Raw genomic sequence first — 18,140 nt, 5'->3', positions numbered from 1 at the left:
ACTTCCCTCAGACCCTCCCTCTCTTTCTTTCCTTCTTTCCTTCCTTCCTTCTTAAGTACAGAGTGGTGGAAAATGTTTGAGATGAGGGAGGGAGAAAAACAGGCAAGAAATGCAGCTGGGGAGGTGTCACCCATCGTGAGGAATGAAGAAATGCACTATCACCTGGAAGTAGCCAGCACATGGCCCTCATCTACTTCACATATCTGGCTTGGTGGCTCTGGGAGAGGGGATGCCATGAGTAGCGTGAGAGTCAACATTACCTGCACAATGCCGCCCAGCCCCCAGCCTGCCCGGTTTTGGGTAGGCAGCAGGGTGCTTTCCTCACAGCGCCGAGAGGTTGAGCCAGGCAGTGCGAAGCTTGTCGGCTTTGCATCTTGCTACCTGCTGAAATTGGGCAGACTGGGGGCTAGGTAGCATTGCACTTCTCATCAGATTCGCACTACCCAGCTCAGCTCTTGGCGCTGTGAGGAGAGCACCCCGCTGCCTGCCGAAACCCCTCCCCCGGAGCCCATCAAGCCAGGTAGGTGAAGTAGGCAAGGGCCATTTGCTGGCCACTTCCAGGCGATGGTGCATTTCTTCATTCCTCACAAATGGTGATACCTCTCCAGCATGCACAGGGGGCAGGGCTGACGTGGCAGGGACTGGTTCCTTGCTGTTTCCAGACGGCCTTGTGGAGCTAAGACTGAATACGTTTCAGCATAGATGGCCACCACAAAATTGTACAGGGCCAAGGCAGAGGGGGCCGTTCCCTCACTGTTTCCAGGATGGCTTCACGGGCCACATGAAACTACTTTGCGGGCCGCATCTGGCCCCTGGGCCTTGTGTTTGACATGTCTGCCTTAAAGCAACAATCTCCAACCTTTCTGGCTTGGCGGGGATGGGGGAGAGGGGATGGTTCTGTACGAGTGGTGGGCAAGCACGTGTGTAGCTCCATTTGTGCGCATCTCGCTCATCCGCTGCAGATGCAAGTGGAACTGTGCGTGTGCTTGCCTGCCACTTCTGCGGTCTGGGTCTGAACTGGGCCAGGGCCCAGGGGTTGGGGACCTCTGCCTTAAGGAGGAGAAGAACACGAGCAAGAGAGAGGTGATCCCAAGGCTGCAATCCACTGGGAAAGATGTGTGTAAAGAGTCCTTGAAATTAACACATGTTCTCTTCATCCGAAAAAAAAAAAATGACCACATAGTAAGAAACTCAGAACAATATGATTAAGTTTTCTATCTTGGGCACCCAGATAATTTGACTTTGACTTGACTATTTTATATGAATTGTTCAATATCAGCAGAATCTGTGGACTTTTCCAAGGTTCAAAAGTAAAAATAGGCAGACCGCTCCCTTAAAATACCATCAATTTTTTAAAAAAAGGATTTTTGGAAAAGTATTTCCAGCTTTTATTTTAAGTCATGTAGCTCACCTTTGCCTAATCCCACTGGCTCGAGATGCATTTTAACACAACCAATGATTTTCAAAGCTACGATAAAGTCTTTTTTTATATATGGTTATTAAAATAAACATTTATTTATTTTATTCATAAAAATTCAGTCAAATAACATTGAGAATGCCACATTTCAGGTTCAACTTTGATACGTCTCTAATTATATTATTATTATTATTATTATTATTATTATTATTATTATTATTATTATTGAAAAATCTCTCTTAATCATAGTCCTCACTACTTATTTAGTCCCCTGGAAGCTTAATTGACTTTAATGGGGGTGATTCCCTATATATTGACATGTCAGTCTTTGGAATTCAGTCCCATCAACACTGCAGAATTTCAAATTAACTTTCAAATTAAACTTGCCTAACGTTACAGTGTTCCAACTGAGGAACAGTCTGCTGTCCCAATGGAAAGCTCTTTCTTATCAAAAACAGCACATGACTGTACTATGTGGAAGTGCCAAAGGTGAAAGTCATGTTCATGCACAAGTAATCCTTGACTTATGACCAGTTGCTTAATAAACCGTTCAAAGTTATAGTGGATTCCAAAAATGGAACTAATTATCTGGTTTATGAAGTTCTGATGTCCTGCCCCACCCCCTGCGATAAAACGATTGACCAGCAGCCTGCATTGACAGATGTTTGCAACACCTTATGGTCACGTGACTGAGTTTGCGACATTTTTGCTGGAAACCAGCGTTTGCTTCTAGTTTCTGGAGAAACCACCTCACAATGATCTCAAAGGTGATCTTTCAAAAGGCAACTGGACTGTTCCTTCCTTGAGGAAGAAGAACAAAACATTTTGTTTCTCATTTTTATTCCATTTCATCCCACCTCCACTCTCCCACCCCCGATCACAACTGATGAAGTATCTTTTTCCTCAAAGGAAAAAAGAGTCCAGTCACCTTTTGAAAAAGCATCTTTGAGACAACTGTAACCTGGATGGCTGAGAATCTCCACAGACACCTCATAGTCGAAAATGGATTTGCTTAACAACTGTGGCGTTCACTTAACAACCTTAGTGTTCACTTAATGACTACCGCAAAAGAGGTCCGAAAACTGGGTCCAGTCACATGTTGACCTGCTTTACATCCATCATGGATTACGACTGAAATTGTGGACTCATAATTACGGTCATAAGTCGATGATTAACTGTATTTCACTGCCTGTGCAGGAAACACTTTCTAGAAAGCCAAGGCCAGACCCTCCTTTGATCAGAGCACACAGCTGCCACCCAGCCAGCCAGCCACCCATGTACAGCTAACTTCACACAATATTTATTAAACAGAAGTCTTTCCTATTTAAAAAAAAAAATGTAGTCATGGCTTGAATCAGCTCTGCTTGTTCTCTGTTTGGGGCTGTGTAACAGTTGGTGATTCAATCATGGTAAAACAATATAAAATATTTTGAATTCTTCATTTCCCCCCTCCTTCTCTTTCCTTTTTTAGCTCTCAAGATCAAAGTGTTACATCTCTTTCTCTCTTTAATTTTCTTTGCAAAGAAAATGGTTTTTCCTTGGTTGAAATGGATTCTGGGTTTGCTTCCCATGGTGGTCTGATGGATTTTCAATTTCTTTTTAATTGTGGTCCTTGCTTCATAGTCATGCTATCTCTGGGCTTCTAATGTGTTAGGTACCTCGTCCTGGAACACGTCTCAGGAGGTGAACTTTTCGATTACTTGGTGAAGAAAGGCCGTCTGACCCCCAAGGAAGCCAGGAAGTTTTTCCGACAAATTGTCTCAGCTTTGGATTTCTGCCATAGCTATTCTATATGGTGAGCTGACTGTTGTGTTATTATGAGCTGGTTATAATAATCACATTTTGTTCCTGGAGGAAAAGAAAGAAAAACATTTTTCTTTGGGGGTTTATTTTTCTCTATTGTTCTGGGGAGTTTTCTCTCCCCCCACCTTTGTTATTTGTGCTCTATTGATTTTTTTTTATTGTGTCTGTAGTTTTTATGCTACCGGCCACTTTGAATTATCATTGATAAAGAAAATCAATACTTATTATAGTAATTATTGTTCCTTCTCCCATCCCTGGATCCTACTGATAATTGAAATGCCAATTAACTCTTTATTAAAGTACACATTTCCCTAGGTCACCATCTGGTTTCCTCCTTTGATCATAGCTTGATATGTAAAAATTGGGAGTGGTTGCTTTTTCTAACAAAATGTAATATCTAATATATGCAGTGGTTTCGAGACTTCCATAGTTTAAGTCCCATCCAGTTGAAATTCTAAAGACTTCATTAACATATCAATAACATAATAATAACATAATAATAACATAATAATGATGATGATGATGATGATGATGGAAGGGACCTTGGAGGTCATCTAGTCCAACCCCCTGCTCAGGCAGGAAACCCTATACCATTTCGGACAAATGGCTGTCCAGTTTCTTCTTAAAAACTTCCAGTGTTGGAGCATTCACCGCTTCTGGAGGCAGGTTGTTCCACTGTTAATTGTTCTAACTGTCAGGAAGTTTCTCCTTAGTACTAGGTTGCTTCTCTCCTTGATTAGTTTCCATCCGTTGCTTCTTGTCCTGCCTTCAGGCACCTTGGAGAATAGCTTGACTCCCCCTTCTCTGTGGCAGCCCCTGAGATATTGGAACACTACTATCACGTCCTCCCTCGTCCTTCTCTTCATTAAACTAGACATACCCAATTCCAGCAACCGTTCCTTGTATGTTTTAGCCTCCAGTCCCCTGATCATCTTTGCTGCTCTTCTCTGCACTCTTTCTAGAGTCTCAACATCTTTTTTACATCATGGTGCCCAAAACTGGATGCAGTATTCCAAGGGTGGCCTTACCAAGGCATTGTAAAGTGTTATTAACACTTCATGTGATCTTGATTATATCTTGCAGCCTAGCACTGTGTTGGCTTTTTGGGCAGCTGCAGCACACTGCTGGCTCATATTTAAGTGATTGTCCACTAGGACTCTGAGATCCCTCTCACAGTTACTACTATTGAGCAAGGTACCCTAATACTAAACCTGCGCATTTGGTTTTTCTTGCCTAAATGTAGAACCTTACTTTTTTCACCATTGAATTTCATTTTGTTAGATAGTTAGATAGATACTTTTCGTACATCCCATTCATGACTTCTTGTCAGGCTCCTGGGAACCAAGAATGACAGATGGAGTTACTTCTGAGTAGTTTCCTTTATTGTTCCTTACTTATAGGCAGAGGTCTTGCCATATTAAAGCGACTATTTGCATCACTATAGATATACTCTGGGAATTGCTAGGGAGGAATCTTCTTAACTCTCTTCCTTGCTACCAAACTCATCATGTATCCCTCTGGAATATAGCCCCTCCCTCCTGGGAATCCAGACTACATTCTACTACACTTCTAAATCCCATCTGTGGAGTTTGTGCCATTGGCTGAGAATCACTGTTGTGCTTGCAGATGCACACCAAGCTTCATTTCAAGCATAGGAACAAGAACCAGTAAATAAGAAGTTCTCTTAGACCATCTGTACTCACATCATCTGGCATGTTCTGCATCTGTTTGTTGCTGATAAGCTATCAATCAAATCATGGAGAACATGAAATGCCATCTTCTTGATGGCCCCACAGTTCTATATTCCCATCCTGGTTGAATAAATCTTTGGAAAGAATATTAGCATACAACTCATGAGAGACAAAAGTTTTCCAAACCAATAAATTTAGTAAAATCACAGTTCTAGTTTGCAGCTTCATTGGGAAGGAAGAATAAATGAGAAGTTGAAATGAGCTAACTGGGCACTCTTGGGATTAATATTTTAAGAAGTTGTTAATCCAAATAAATCAGACTGCACTGCTTGTTCTATCCATAGAGAATCCTGTTGACTTTTAATGATCCCCCCCCCCCAAATTAGCAAGGGAATCTAGTGAGATACACTGATGTATCAAGGGTATGTTGCCAAGCGAACAGTCTTTGACTGTGTTCATATGACATTCTAATACAGAGTTACCAAATTTGAGTTGCAAAACTCACGACCACCACGCTTTCTGCTATTTAATATTGTTTATATCATAATATAAACCTAAATCTGGTAGCCCTACCCAAACTCATGCTTTTTTTCCCCATGGTTTCCTAAATTTACCAAATCTTATTGGATCATGTGACATAATAGACCATTAACATAAATTATAATACAGATTCACATGACGCATTAGGATAAAGTGAGTTCGTTAGTCATGCATTTTTATGCAAACAATGTCTTATTCCGCTGGGTTCAAATAATGCTAAAGAACATGAGAATGGTTGAGGTCCTTGAGTCTCAATAGATTTCATAATTGTGGAGCCACAAGTCATACAATATTCAGTAGAGCACTTGCATACCACTTAAGCAAACAAAAAAACCTCTTAATCTGTACTTCGGCAGTGTTTAAAGTGGGGGGGGAGTATTTAATACTGATCTAGTATCCCCCCACTGGGTTGAGAGCTATTCATATAATAACTTCAAGGGATTTAGTGGTACAAGTTCATGCATGTTTGTATATGTGCATGCCCATGTGCTCTGCCACTGATTAATCTCCCTGGGTTTTATTTGGACACCTTCAGCCACCGAGACTTGAAACCTGAGAATTTATTGCTGGATGAGAAGAACAACATTCGGATTGCAGATTTCGGCATGGCCTCCCTGCAGGTCGGAGATAGCCTGCTGGAAACAAGTTGTGGGTGAGCCATCCTCAAAACCGAGTCTTGCTGGTCTGTGATGCTGAGAGAGGTGGGAGGAAGTCAGCCACATGGCTCCTTGCATGAGTTGATTCACACATTATTGCGTGAATACCAATGTGTTCAATATAGTGGACATGTAAAAAATGAAATGGGAAGGAGATATATGTCCGGGAACCTACGTAAGTTGTTCCTTGACTTTAGATGGAAATATGTCTTGCTGTCACATGTTATTATTATTGTCATTGAAATGTAAATGAATCAGAAATATCTGCTGTTACTTTATATTTGAAATGTAAATTGCTCCTTTGCTTGCAAGTAGAGAGGAAAATTCATCAAAGATCTGCTATAGGCAGGACAGAAACAGTTTTCCATCAGTGAAAATATAAATCTTATCTTCTTGGATGGGGGAAATCTTTACAGAACACCCTCCCATTTAACTCCAAATTTATGGTCTTATTAACATACGCAGGAGATGAGATTTAGCCAACAGATGTAGCCAATTGCACTAACCATGGCTCCTTTGTGCCAGTGATGGCACTTTTTTCTTAAAACAAATGACATCTGTTGAGGAAGTTGATTCCATAGTGCCAGAATCCCTACCAAGATTTTCCCTCTCCCTCACAGCTATAATTTCCTTTTAAAAAGCCATTCCCACAATTCCTAATTGTGTAAATGTCAAGTTTAGCTTGGTCTTCAGATTTCTGTGTTAAAAGATAGGAATTTCATTTGATGGCTGCCTTTGACCTCAAAGAAAGGACATATTTGTCTTTAGTGGGAAGAAAGAAAAGATTCCGCCATTTCTAGAGATGTGGGGAAGTTGCTAAAGAAGCCACTTGTGCTAGATATGGAATGGCCTAGAGCGGTCTTCTTCGGACCACATGGGATTGACTTCAGTTCCCAGAATTCCCACCTAGCAGGATCATTGGCCATTCCCGAATTGACTCGAGGATGCCAAGGAAGGTTTGTCTTGGCACCTGAAACCCACCAAACATCTAACAGTAAAGGATTTCCACAACCCATCCTAGATTGGGGAGGGTGGGTATATCACACAGGCTTCTCTTCACATGCTTGTTGAACCCATGGCCCTATGGGTTAGCTTTCTTTGGCGTTTCACTCTTCCTATCTCTCTGTCTTTCTCTTTCTTTTCTGCCCCCAATGCTGGGCTGCAGTTCTCCTCACTATGCATGTCCAGAGGTGATCAAGGTAAGGATTCAGGCCTAGTGCCCTCCCCTTATCGTTTTTGGTATCTGATTCCCCCCCCTCCCCCCTTGTCCAATGGATCAGGGCAAGGAGCCCCTCAAAATCTGCTTTATCCTCCCTCAGTGGGCCCCTTAGTTGGAACAATTTGCTTCAAGAATACATTCAATAGGAAAGATAGTTGCAAGAGAAATTATGGGAAGCAGCAGTTAGAGGGAGTAAGGGCAAGTTATGATATATGATATGATATGAGATATACATATCACGAAAGGGTAACTTGTGGCCATCCATCCAGAACTACAACTCCCAGTATCCATCCTTCACCATTAGGACTGCTGGGAATTTTAAGTTAAAAAGATCTGGAGGGTTCCCCAGATTGTAAAGATGAACATACCTAAGTTTCACAGCATGACACAATATTTCAGACAACTCAAACAAATATTTTTAATAATTTAAATAACATATATTTGTTTGAATCGCAATGCAGAACAAACATAGGTAGAAAATAAATCTTTTTTAAAGTAATACAGGTAGCCCTTGAATTGTGACCATAATTGAGCCTGGAATTAGGGTCATAAGCCCACACCAGCCATTAAGCAGGTCACTGTATGATCATGCCTGGTTTTACAATTTTTCCGGTGGTTGTTAAGTGAATACATAGTCCACAATGGGCCTTTTTTGTTCAAACCAGAAGTAAACACCTCTTTCCGACAGAAAACTATTGTAAATTTCTGTTATGTGACAGTGGGACTCTGCAAATGGCTTTAAATGTAAGTTGCCAATTGCCCAAAATGCGATCACATGACTGCAGGGGGTGGTGACTGCCAGAACTTTGAATCCATCAAAAATTCAACCCGTCATAAATCAAGGACTACCTGTAATTGAATTCTTTTAATTATTCTAATGAGCTTGTACATATATATATACTTTTATGCACCATGTATATATATAATTTTAATCTAGACTCATCAAAAAATTTGGCCCAGAAGATTTATATTGCTTTCCTTCTCCCAGCTAGTAAGAATATTTTGAAGTTAAGAGGAAAGAAGCTCTATCCATTCTCAAGAACTTTGCTGGGGATCTCAATTCTCGGTGTTCGAGTTTGTGTGACTGTGTATGTTTGGGCTGAAATTTAGATTCTGCTGGGCAAGGGCACTATCCCAATTTAAAAAAAAAATACTGTAAAAGCCAATCACAGGAAGTCGGAGGAAAAGAAATCTCCAGATCCACATTAGAACACATGGATTTCCAAGGAATGTCAACAAAATATATGGTGATCAGATTTTGTAAACTCTCCTCAGTCAGAAAGTAAACATTCCCCTGAGCCTCTGGAGGTCTCTTCTCCTTATCTGTCTTCCCAAGTGGGGCGCAGTGAAGAACAACTATCATTTTAGTTTTTTTAAAAAAATTAATTGCTATAACCAGTAATAGTTATCCCTCTTTGCAGTCGCTCTTAATTCTTGGAAAGAATCCCCCACCCTCACTTCTCTTATTTTTCATTGTTTCCTGAAATCTTCTCCCTTACCTCCCCAAACCAATTATCAAGCTCCCAATCTCTGCTTCTTGCTCTTTAGGGGGAAAAGTATGATGGACGTCGCGCAGACATGTGGAGTTGTGGTGTCATCCTCTTCGCCCTCCTGGTGGTAAGCTTGTCCCAAGAATTTTTGTTACTCCTGGCAGGGAGCATTTAACACCACCACCCCCATTTAGTTCTACTGTCTTCTGCCCAAGGGATCCATTTAGGCCAGGGGCGGGGAACTGTGGCCCTTTTATGACTTATGGACATCAACTCCCAGAATTCCTGAGCCAGCCACAAAGGGGGGCCATAATTCCCCTCCTCTGATTTAGACTAACATTTTTATATTTCATAAACAAACATTGAAATGCAAACTTGCATAAGGGGGGGAGACAAATAATAGGACAAGTTAAAAAATATCCTCCCCTAATTACCACAAATATAAAACAAAAGTTTCCTCCAACTTTTTCAGTACAAAGATAATAATACAACAACCTTTCTCTGCTTTAAATTATTCAATATTTAAATTATCTTAAAGTGCTAACAGTCAACATTCTAGAAAACCAATATTCATATTATATATTCTTCTCCTAATTTTAAACTAACTGTGAGAGGGATCTAGAAGTCCAAATGGACAATCACTTAAGTATGAACCAGCAGTGTGCTGCAGCTGCCAAAAAAACCAGTGCAGTCCTTGGCTGCATCCACTGAGGGATAGTATCAAGGTCATGTGAAGTATTAATATTGCATATACTACACTGATAAGGCCATACTTGGAATATCGCATCCAGTTTTGATTACCATGATACAAAAAAGATGTTGAAACTCTACAAAGAGTGTAGAGAAGAGCAACAAAGATGATTAAGGGACTGGAGGCTAAAACATACGATGAATGGTTGCAGGAACTGGTTATGTCTGGTCTAACAAAGATGAGGACGAGGAGTGACTTGATAGCAGTCTTCCAATATTTGAGGGGCTGTCAAGTATTGAGAGAAGAGGGGGTTGACCTATTCTCTAAAACTCTTGAGGGAAGGACAAGAAGTATAGGATGGAAACTTATCAAAGAGAGATCCAAGCTAGAACTAAAGAGAAATTTCCTGACAGTGGAAATGGCTTGCCTCCAGAAGTTGTGGGTGCTCCATCACCAGCGATTTCTAAGAAGAGACTGGACAGCCATTTGTCTGGAATGGTATAGGCCATGGTCTCCTGCTTGAGCAGGGGGTTGGACTAGAAGACCTCCAAGGTCCTTTCCAACTCTGAATAATCATATGTTTTTAATTAACCACAATATTTCTCTAGTCAAATCTGATTTAATCCTCAAATTCCAAAGTTGATTTTTCTCTTTATCGTGTAAGAAATCCCAACTGTGGTCTCCAAAACGTAAGGCAAGGGCAACCTGTTTGACTCCTGAGGCAAGATGTCCAACTGTATGCATTATTTTTATTAACTGGTTGAGGCAAACCAAATCAATTACCTGAGACTGGATGATCTCTAATACTGTGGCAGTATGTTGTCACTAAGAATATATATGCTATTTCAGGCTGCCATAGAAAATCACAAGAGAGATAATACTGGTACTTCTTGACTTACCAGTTCATTTTGTGACCATTCAAAGTTATGGCACTGAAAAAAGTGACTTGTGACCATTTTTCACACTTATGACCGCTGCAGCATCCCCATGGTGGCGGGATCAAAGTTCAGGTGCTTGTCAACTGACTCATAGTTATGACCGTTGCAGTGTCCCAGGGTCATGTAATCACCTTTTGCGATCTTTTGGCAAGCAAAGTCAATGGGGAAGCCGGATTTACTTAGCAACCATGTTACCAGTTTAACAACCACAGTGATTCAGTTAACAATTGTGGCAAGAAAGGTCATAAAATGGGGCAAAATTCACTTATCAAGTGTCTTGCTAAGCAACATAAATTTTGGGCTCCGTTGTGGTGGTAAGTCGAGGACAACCTGCCATAGTTACAACTTTTATTATTATTATTATTATTTATTAGATTTATAAATTGGCCAATTCCCAATGATTCTGATTGTTATCCTGAGAATATTTGATACGAGGGAGGTGGCAATAAAAGGAAGAAAGATTAATGAAGGAAATGAGGGCAAAAGGACCAATGTTACACACCTTCATGTTTAAACAGTGTTTTGTCTTTTCCAGGTAGTCCTTGACTTATGACCAAGACAAGGCAGTTGTTAAGTGAGCCGTGCCTGTTTTGATGACCATTTTTTGCCATGGCTGTGAAGCAAATCACTGCAGTTATTAAGTGAATCACATGGTCATTAAGTAAATTTGGTTCCCCCCACCCCCCATGACTTTGCTTGTAAAAGCCAGCTGGGAAGGTCTCAATGCTGCACCCATTGTAAATACAGACCAGTCGCAAAATGCCTGAATTTTGATTACACAACCACGGTTGTAACGTCAAACAAATTGTTGTACATCAGGGACTACCTTGTGATGTTAACCCAAGGAATACCTGCAAAACCGTAAATCTGAAGGAGCTTCTGTGGTGTCTTCATTTCTTTCACCCTTTTCTCCTGCAGGGGGCGCTACCCTTTGATGATGACAACCTACGGCAGCTGTTGGAAAAAGTGAAACGTGGGATTTTTCACATGCCCCATTTCATTCCGCCAGACTGTCAGAATCTTCTGCGGGGCATGATTGAGGTGGAGCCAGAGAAACGTCTCAGTGTGAGTCATCCTATCGTTCCCAAGACTGGAGGAATGGAGGAAGGAGCATGCTTGGATGCTGGGGTGGAAAAAGGATGGAGGGTCCTGGATAGCACCATTTCAGATTGCAAGAGGAATTGCCCCCTGGGGAGGGGTCACTCTTGAATATAAAGAATGATAGTGGCTGTCATAAATTTATATGAAACAGTGAAAATGGAATGGAATGGAATAGAATAGAATAGAATAGAATAGAATAGAATAGAATAGAATAGAATAGAATAGAATAGAATAGAATAGAATAGAATAGAATATTCTTTATTGGCCAAGTGTGATTGAATACACAAGGAATTTGAGAAGATTTGGATTAGAATTCTTCCCTGATAGGGTCGATTTTCAGACGATGTGGTTGGATCGAAATTTAATTAGGATTTCATTGAAACAATTACTTGTAGGTAATATTGTTCTAGAACAGATGTCCTCAACCTTTCTAGGTTGGCAGCCCAGAGGGAAAGGAAGGGGCAGGTATGGGGCCGCCTGCACGCGTGCAACGCAAACAGGGGTGGAGCGAGTGCATGCATGACATTGGAGCGGGGCTAGTGCCCACAAAATGCCGAAGGCGGGGCTAGTATCTGCACGACACTAGGGGTGGGGCTAGCACCCATGAGGCACTCGAGGCGGGGCTACCATCCACACGAATCTTGGGGCGGCGCAAGCGCCCATGCAACACTAGCACCCACACGGCATTCACAGCACTGCTAACGCAAGTGGTGGTGGGGAGTGCGTGCACACATGTGTGAGTACTGGCCAGCCATTCATGTGGCCCGGTGGCCAACAGGCCCCGGCCGGGTAGTGGGCCAAGGCCCACAGGTTGGGGACCCCTAAACTAGAACAACCTCTCGTAATGGAAAAATTATAATTTGGTGGCATCTTTTGGAAAGGCCAAAATAGATTTTTAAGGTGCCGTCTCCAAGATGAGCAATTCTGCCCCACAGGTTATATTTCTGCCCCTGGCTTTTGAAAGCAAATCTATTTTAAGATTCAGTTAATGTTTATGTTTATTTTATATACTGAATGTCTGAAGATATTCTTAATACATGTTTTAATGATGAGTGATAGCAATGAATAGGGCAGTCATAGTTTGTAACTTTTTTAAAATTAATTTTTGGGGAAAGGACCCTAACGTTGGTTTATTTTTCTCCATGCGGTGGCTTTAGCTGGAACAGATTCAGAAACACCCGTGGTTCTTGTGAGTATTTCCAGATTGTATTCGATTTCCAGCTGATTCTCTTTTTCCCTTCTTTGAGGAGCTCTCAGTATTGATCAAGAGCCCAGTATTTTCTGTCTTCACCAATCAGAGGTGAGGGCAGGTCTCGTAGAGGAAACCAGGGCATGAGCAGAGTTCAGAAATTCCAATGTTCCACTCTACCCTCTCATCGTTGTCTAGAAAGGGGTGAGCCCCACAGTGGCCCTTCAGAAGTCAACAGCCTCAGCTAGCATGATCAACAGAGAGGAATATCCAGAGCTCTTGTTTACTAGAAAATGTTATCTTTGTTTTTTGAGGTTCCATCTTAAACTGTTCTTTCAATTTAGCTTTCTATCTAAGAGAACAAAAAGCTTTAATAAACCTAAAAGTGAATACAAGTAGTCCTTGACTTACAACCATTTATTCAGTGACAGTTCAAAGACACAGTGGCACTGAAAAAAATGACTTGACCAGTTCTCACATTTACAATTGTTGCAGCTCTCCACAGTCACACAAACAAAATTTGGGCACTTGGCAACCAGCATGCATATTTACAAGGGTTGCAGTGTCTCAGGATCCTGGGATTGTCATTTGCAACTTCCTAGGGAGCTTCTGACAAGCAGAGTCAGTGGAGGGAAGCCAGGTTCACTTAACAACCTCATGATTCGCTTAAATGCAATGATTCCCTTAAGAACTGTGACAAAAAGGATCGTAAAATGGGGCACTACTCACTTAACAACTGTCTTGTTAGCAATAGAAATTTGGGCCCCCTCTGCTGTCATAGGTCGGTGATGGCGAACCTATGGCATGCGTGTCAGAAGCGGCACTTGGAGCCCTCTCTGTGGGCACATGCGCCATGCCCCGGAGATGGCAACTATCCAACCAGCCGTCCGCTAACTCGCCGAGGTCCCACGTGGCCGGATGCATGCCAGCACGGCTGGTTTTCCTCCCCCCTGTCCCATCCTTCCTGGCCTCGCACACTCTCCTTTTTCCAGGCACGACCCACTGCATCGCCTCCTCAGTTGTCAGCCGTCTGTCCAGCTCAGAGGTGGCTTCTCTGAACTTCTGGTGGCAGGCTGCGAAGCCCTAGAGTGCGCCAGTCGAGGGGCCAGCAGGCTGTGGATACTGACAGACGCTGTTGGCCCTCGTGCGCTCGCTGGCCTCTGTGTGTGGGAGCCAATGGTGTCAGGCAGCAGCCGCCCCGGCCCCTGCCTCGCCTTGCCCTGCGACAATGGCACCCCAGCCCTACCTCGTCTTGCCTTGCCTCACCCCGCAGGACGAGCCTCCTGCCCACTGCCCCACCTGCCAGAGACCCCCTGGATCTCACCGAAGCATCCCTTCCCATGAGTAACATTGAGGTGACCACACCCACCTTGGCCACATCCACCCAGTCTGCCATGACCACCACAGCCCCGCCCACCCAACGGGCCACACCCACCTGGCACCCGATGATAAATAAGTAGGTTTTGGGTTGCAGTTTCGGCACTTGGTCTCTAAAAGGTTTGCCATCACTGTCATAGGCCAAGGACTACCTACAGTTACTGTATATTTATTTATATTTATATTTATTTATTTGTGAGCCCTAACAATTCTAAAACATTACTATAGAGTTTAAAAAATGGGTTTTCAATAGATCATGTGTTCACGAAAAGTCTACTAAACAATATATAGACTGTTATGATCTTATATAGTTATTAACCATTGTAAAAAAAACATACCAAAGGTGCAGACATGGTCCCACAATCACAATCTTTGGCAACTTTGCTGTGCTGCATAGATGTTACTCAATTTTTCCATTAAAACATATCTCTTGGGAAGAATGTAATTCAGGAGCAGGGCTTCTGATTCCAGTCTCTTACATCAGGAGTCTGCAACCTTGACAACTTTAAAACTTGTGGACTTCAGCTCCTAGAATTCCTCAGCCAGCTATGCTTGCATGTCTTACATGACCAGTTAAGCCTCAAACCCAGAAGAGTTAAAACAATTAATGCTTAAAATAGTTGAAGATTTCTTATGTTGCTGCTACTTCTGTATGCAGATTTTTACAGAAAAGCAAGTTACAAATATTGGGGCTAAATCGGTAAACAAAACCTATTTACATCTATTTATTAAACAAATTTATATAGCTGCCCAATTCACACCCAGTGACTTTGGGCAGTGTGCACAACATTTAAAATTCTCAATTTAACCCCATCCTGTGGCAAAAATAGAATCAAACAAGCTACTTGATTGCCTCCAAATAATAGAACTATGTCTTCAAGGCCTTGTAGAAAAGAAACAAGGTGGGGTCAATCCTATCTCTGAGGAAATAATGTTCCAAAGGGAGGAAGCCACCACAGGAAATGCCCTTTTCCTAGGTCCCATCAGTGGACTTCCTTAATAGTTGGAACCCATAACATGCCCTGCCTTTCTGCTCTGGTGGGTTGGTTAGTGGTAAGACTGGGTAGATGGCAAAGATATATCTTATTTCCAAATCTTTATGAACTTTATGTTGAGAAATCTACCAATTTATAGAATCAAGAGCACATGAAGTGTTAATACCACTTTACAATGCCTTGGTAAGGCCACACTTGGAATACTGCATCCAGTTTTGGTCACCACGATGTAAAAAAGATGCTGAGACTCTAAAAAGAGTACAGAGAAGAGCAACAAAGGTGATTAGGGGACTGGAGGCTAAAACATATAAGGAACAGCTGCTGGAATTGGGTATGTCTAGTTTAATGAAGAGAAGGACGAGGGGGGACATGATAGCAGTGTTCCAATATCTCAAGGGCTGCCACAAAGAAGAGGGAGTCAAGCTATTTTCCAAAGTGCCTGAAGGCAAGACAAGAAGCAACGGGGGGGGGGGGGAACTAAGCAAGGAGAGAAGCAACCTAGAACTAAGGAGAAACTTCCTGACTATTAGAACAATTAACCAGTGGAACAACCGAGGTGGCGCAGCAGTTAGAGTGCAGTACTGCAGGCCACTTTAGCTGACTGTGTTCACAGATCAGCGGTTCAAATCTCACCGGCTCAAGGTTGACTCAGCCTTCCATCCTTCTGGGGTAGGTAAAATGAGGACCCAGATTGTTGAGGGCAATGTGTGTGTGTGTGTGTGTAATATATATATATATATATATATATATATATATATATATATATATATATACACATACATACATACATACATTGCTTACTGGTGTACACTGCTTAGAGAGTGCTTGCACTTAAAGCGGTATATAAGTCTCATAAATTAATAAATAAATAAATAAATAAACCTGCCTCCAGAAGCAGTGAATTCTCCAACACTGGAAGTTTTCAAGAACAGACTGGACAACCATTTGTTTGAAATGGTATAGAGTTTCCTGCCTGAGCAGAGGGTTGGACTAGATGACCTCCAAGATCCCTTCCAACTTTACTACACTACTACTACTACCACTACTACTACTACTACTACTACTACTACTACTACTACTACTATTATTATTATTATTATTATTATTAACACTGTTTCCACTTCCACTGTGAACCCCAGAAAACAAGTCATTTTTGATAATGGCTTTTGCCAAAGGTCTTCATTCTCTTATCCCATTCCTCAAGATTTTAACGGGGCAGCATATTCCTTCATCTGATTTACACACTACTTCTTCTTCCAGAGGAGGGAAGAATGAACCGGAACCAGAACAACCGATTCCTCGGAAGGTAGCAATCCAAAGGATTCAGTCAGTCAGTGAGCTGGACCCTGATGTGTTGGATAGCATGCATTCGTTGGGCTGTTTCCGTGATAAGAACAAGCTAAAGCAAGAGCTGCAGAACGAAGGGTGAGGACCTGTTACCTTAAATTTTGCTCCTTGTGCTGAAGAGATGCATTGTTCTAAGTCCTTTTTTGTGGCATTTTAAAAAGGTGATTTGAACTCTTATTGGAGGAACTCTGCTTCTGTAAAGAAGCTGGGATAATCATCTCACCATTGTAGTTCCCATGATTGAAAAAACTTGCAGAGTGCAATTCAAATTGCATGTGTTATAAGGTGTCTGAAGGTGTCTGTTGAGGGAGGAAATAGAATTGAGGTTTGGTTTGTGATAGAAATAGAAATAGAAAAGGTGGGAAAGATGGGAGAAGAGGCTAGTTAGGAAACGTGCAAATAGTTGGGGGAGAAAAAAACGGACTATCTTTTCTATAGACAGGCAATAAACCCATTTTTATTCTAAGCATTCGCCCTCATTTTTCCGATCTCCATTTCAGAGAAAATCAGGAGAAAATGATTTATTACCTTCTACTTGACCGCAAAGAGAGATATCCCAGCTGTGAGGACGAGGACCTGCCTCCACGCAATGATGTTGGTGAGATTTTGGGGAAACCTTTCTCCAAGCATTTCATCAGGGCCAGAAAAAGAGCGGAGCAGTGGTGGTGATGACTGCTGATCACTCAAGACAGTGTTTCTCAACCCTGGCCACTTCAAGACAGGTGGACTTCAACTTCCAGAATTCCCCAGCCAACATGGTTGACTGAGGAATTCTGGGAGTTGAAGTCTACCTGTCTTCACGTGGCCAAGGTTGAGAAACACTGAAAGGGATGGCAAGCATTTCTAAGGTTCTTCTTCCCTCAATATTTCATCCGACTGATATGGAGGAAACAAGAAAGATGAGACCAGCAAGTAAATACATGTCAACATACCTCTGGCTAAAGCTCTGCTGTTTGTAGACGTCTTCTGCCCCTATAAAGGTAATCTTTGATTTACAACCATTTGTTTAGTGACTGTTCAAAGCTACAGTAGCATTGAAAAAAGTGACTTAAAACCCTGTCTGTCAGACTGGCCCCCAACTTGCTCCCTAAGAAAGAATGACCCTTGACTACATAGGTGTGAAAGGTACTTTTACTAGAGGTGTTTTTTTTTTATAATAATTTTTTATTTTTTATTTTTCCAAACTCTCCCCCATACATATACCATGATATTTATCAGATGTTAACATACATTTTTTTTACATTCATATATAAGATGCTTTTAATAAAATGAAATAAATACATACACATGACTTTTGGTGTTGCTCGCCCATTTCCTCTTTCACTGTATCCATACTCCTTCTTCTCTACCTTCTTTCTCCCTTTCTTCTCTTCCCTACTTCCCTCTTCTTCCTCTCCTCTTCTCTTTCCTTCTCCCCACTTCTCCTCTTTTCCTCCAACCTTCCTACTTCCTTCTCCCCTCCTTTACTCTTTTCTCTCTCCTCTCCTTTCTTCCCTCTCATCCCTCTTCAGATACAATTCAGGGGTAATGTCTGAGCAACTCCTCTCTCCAAACCTTCTCGATATATACTTCTATAAATATTTATACAACCTCCAGTTATTCAATACTGTGTCGCCTGGGTCTCCCTCCCTATCTGCTCCTTCTTCTTCCATCTAAATCAGTGGTTCTTAACCTGTGGGTTGGGAC

The 18,140-nt window shown here is 41.9% G+C and overlaps 1 protein-coding gene across 2 annotated transcripts in view; it reads left to right on the top strand.

Moving 5' to 3' along the window:
- Nucleotides 1–18,140, top strand: part of BRSK1 (BR serine/threonine kinase 1) — a 70,347-nt gene that overhangs the window by 35,394 nt on the left and 16,813 nt on the right. For both annotated transcript variants that reach the window (XM_039335165.1, XM_039335164.1), the window contains 8 exons: nucleotides 3,072–3,212; nucleotides 5,987–6,103; nucleotides 7,273–7,306; nucleotides 8,875–8,943; nucleotides 11,364–11,510; nucleotides 12,704–12,735; nucleotides 16,368–16,532; nucleotides 16,955–17,052. In XM_039335165.1, coding sequence (XP_039191099.1) covers nucleotides 3,072–3,212; nucleotides 5,987–6,103; nucleotides 7,273–7,306; nucleotides 8,875–8,943; nucleotides 11,364–11,510; nucleotides 12,704–12,735; nucleotides 16,368–16,532; nucleotides 16,955–17,052 — 803 coding nt within the window. The remainder of the gene's footprint in view (nucleotides 1–3,071; nucleotides 3,213–5,986; nucleotides 6,104–7,272; nucleotides 7,307–8,874; nucleotides 8,944–11,363; nucleotides 11,511–12,703; nucleotides 12,736–16,367; nucleotides 16,533–16,954; nucleotides 17,053–18,140) is intronic.

The sequence above is a fragment of the Crotalus tigris genome, unplaced genomic scaffold (assembly GCF_016545835.1).
Source record: "Crotalus tigris isolate CLP2741 ecotype Arizona unplaced genomic scaffold, ASM1654583v1 scf7180000017639.5415321, whole genome shotgun sequence".
NCBI classification, from domain to species: domain Eukaryota; kingdom Metazoa; phylum Chordata; class Lepidosauria; order Squamata; family Viperidae; genus Crotalus; species Crotalus tigris.
Note: the sequence above shows the minus strand (reverse complement) of the source record. Positions and strands in the feature narration are given on the sequence as shown.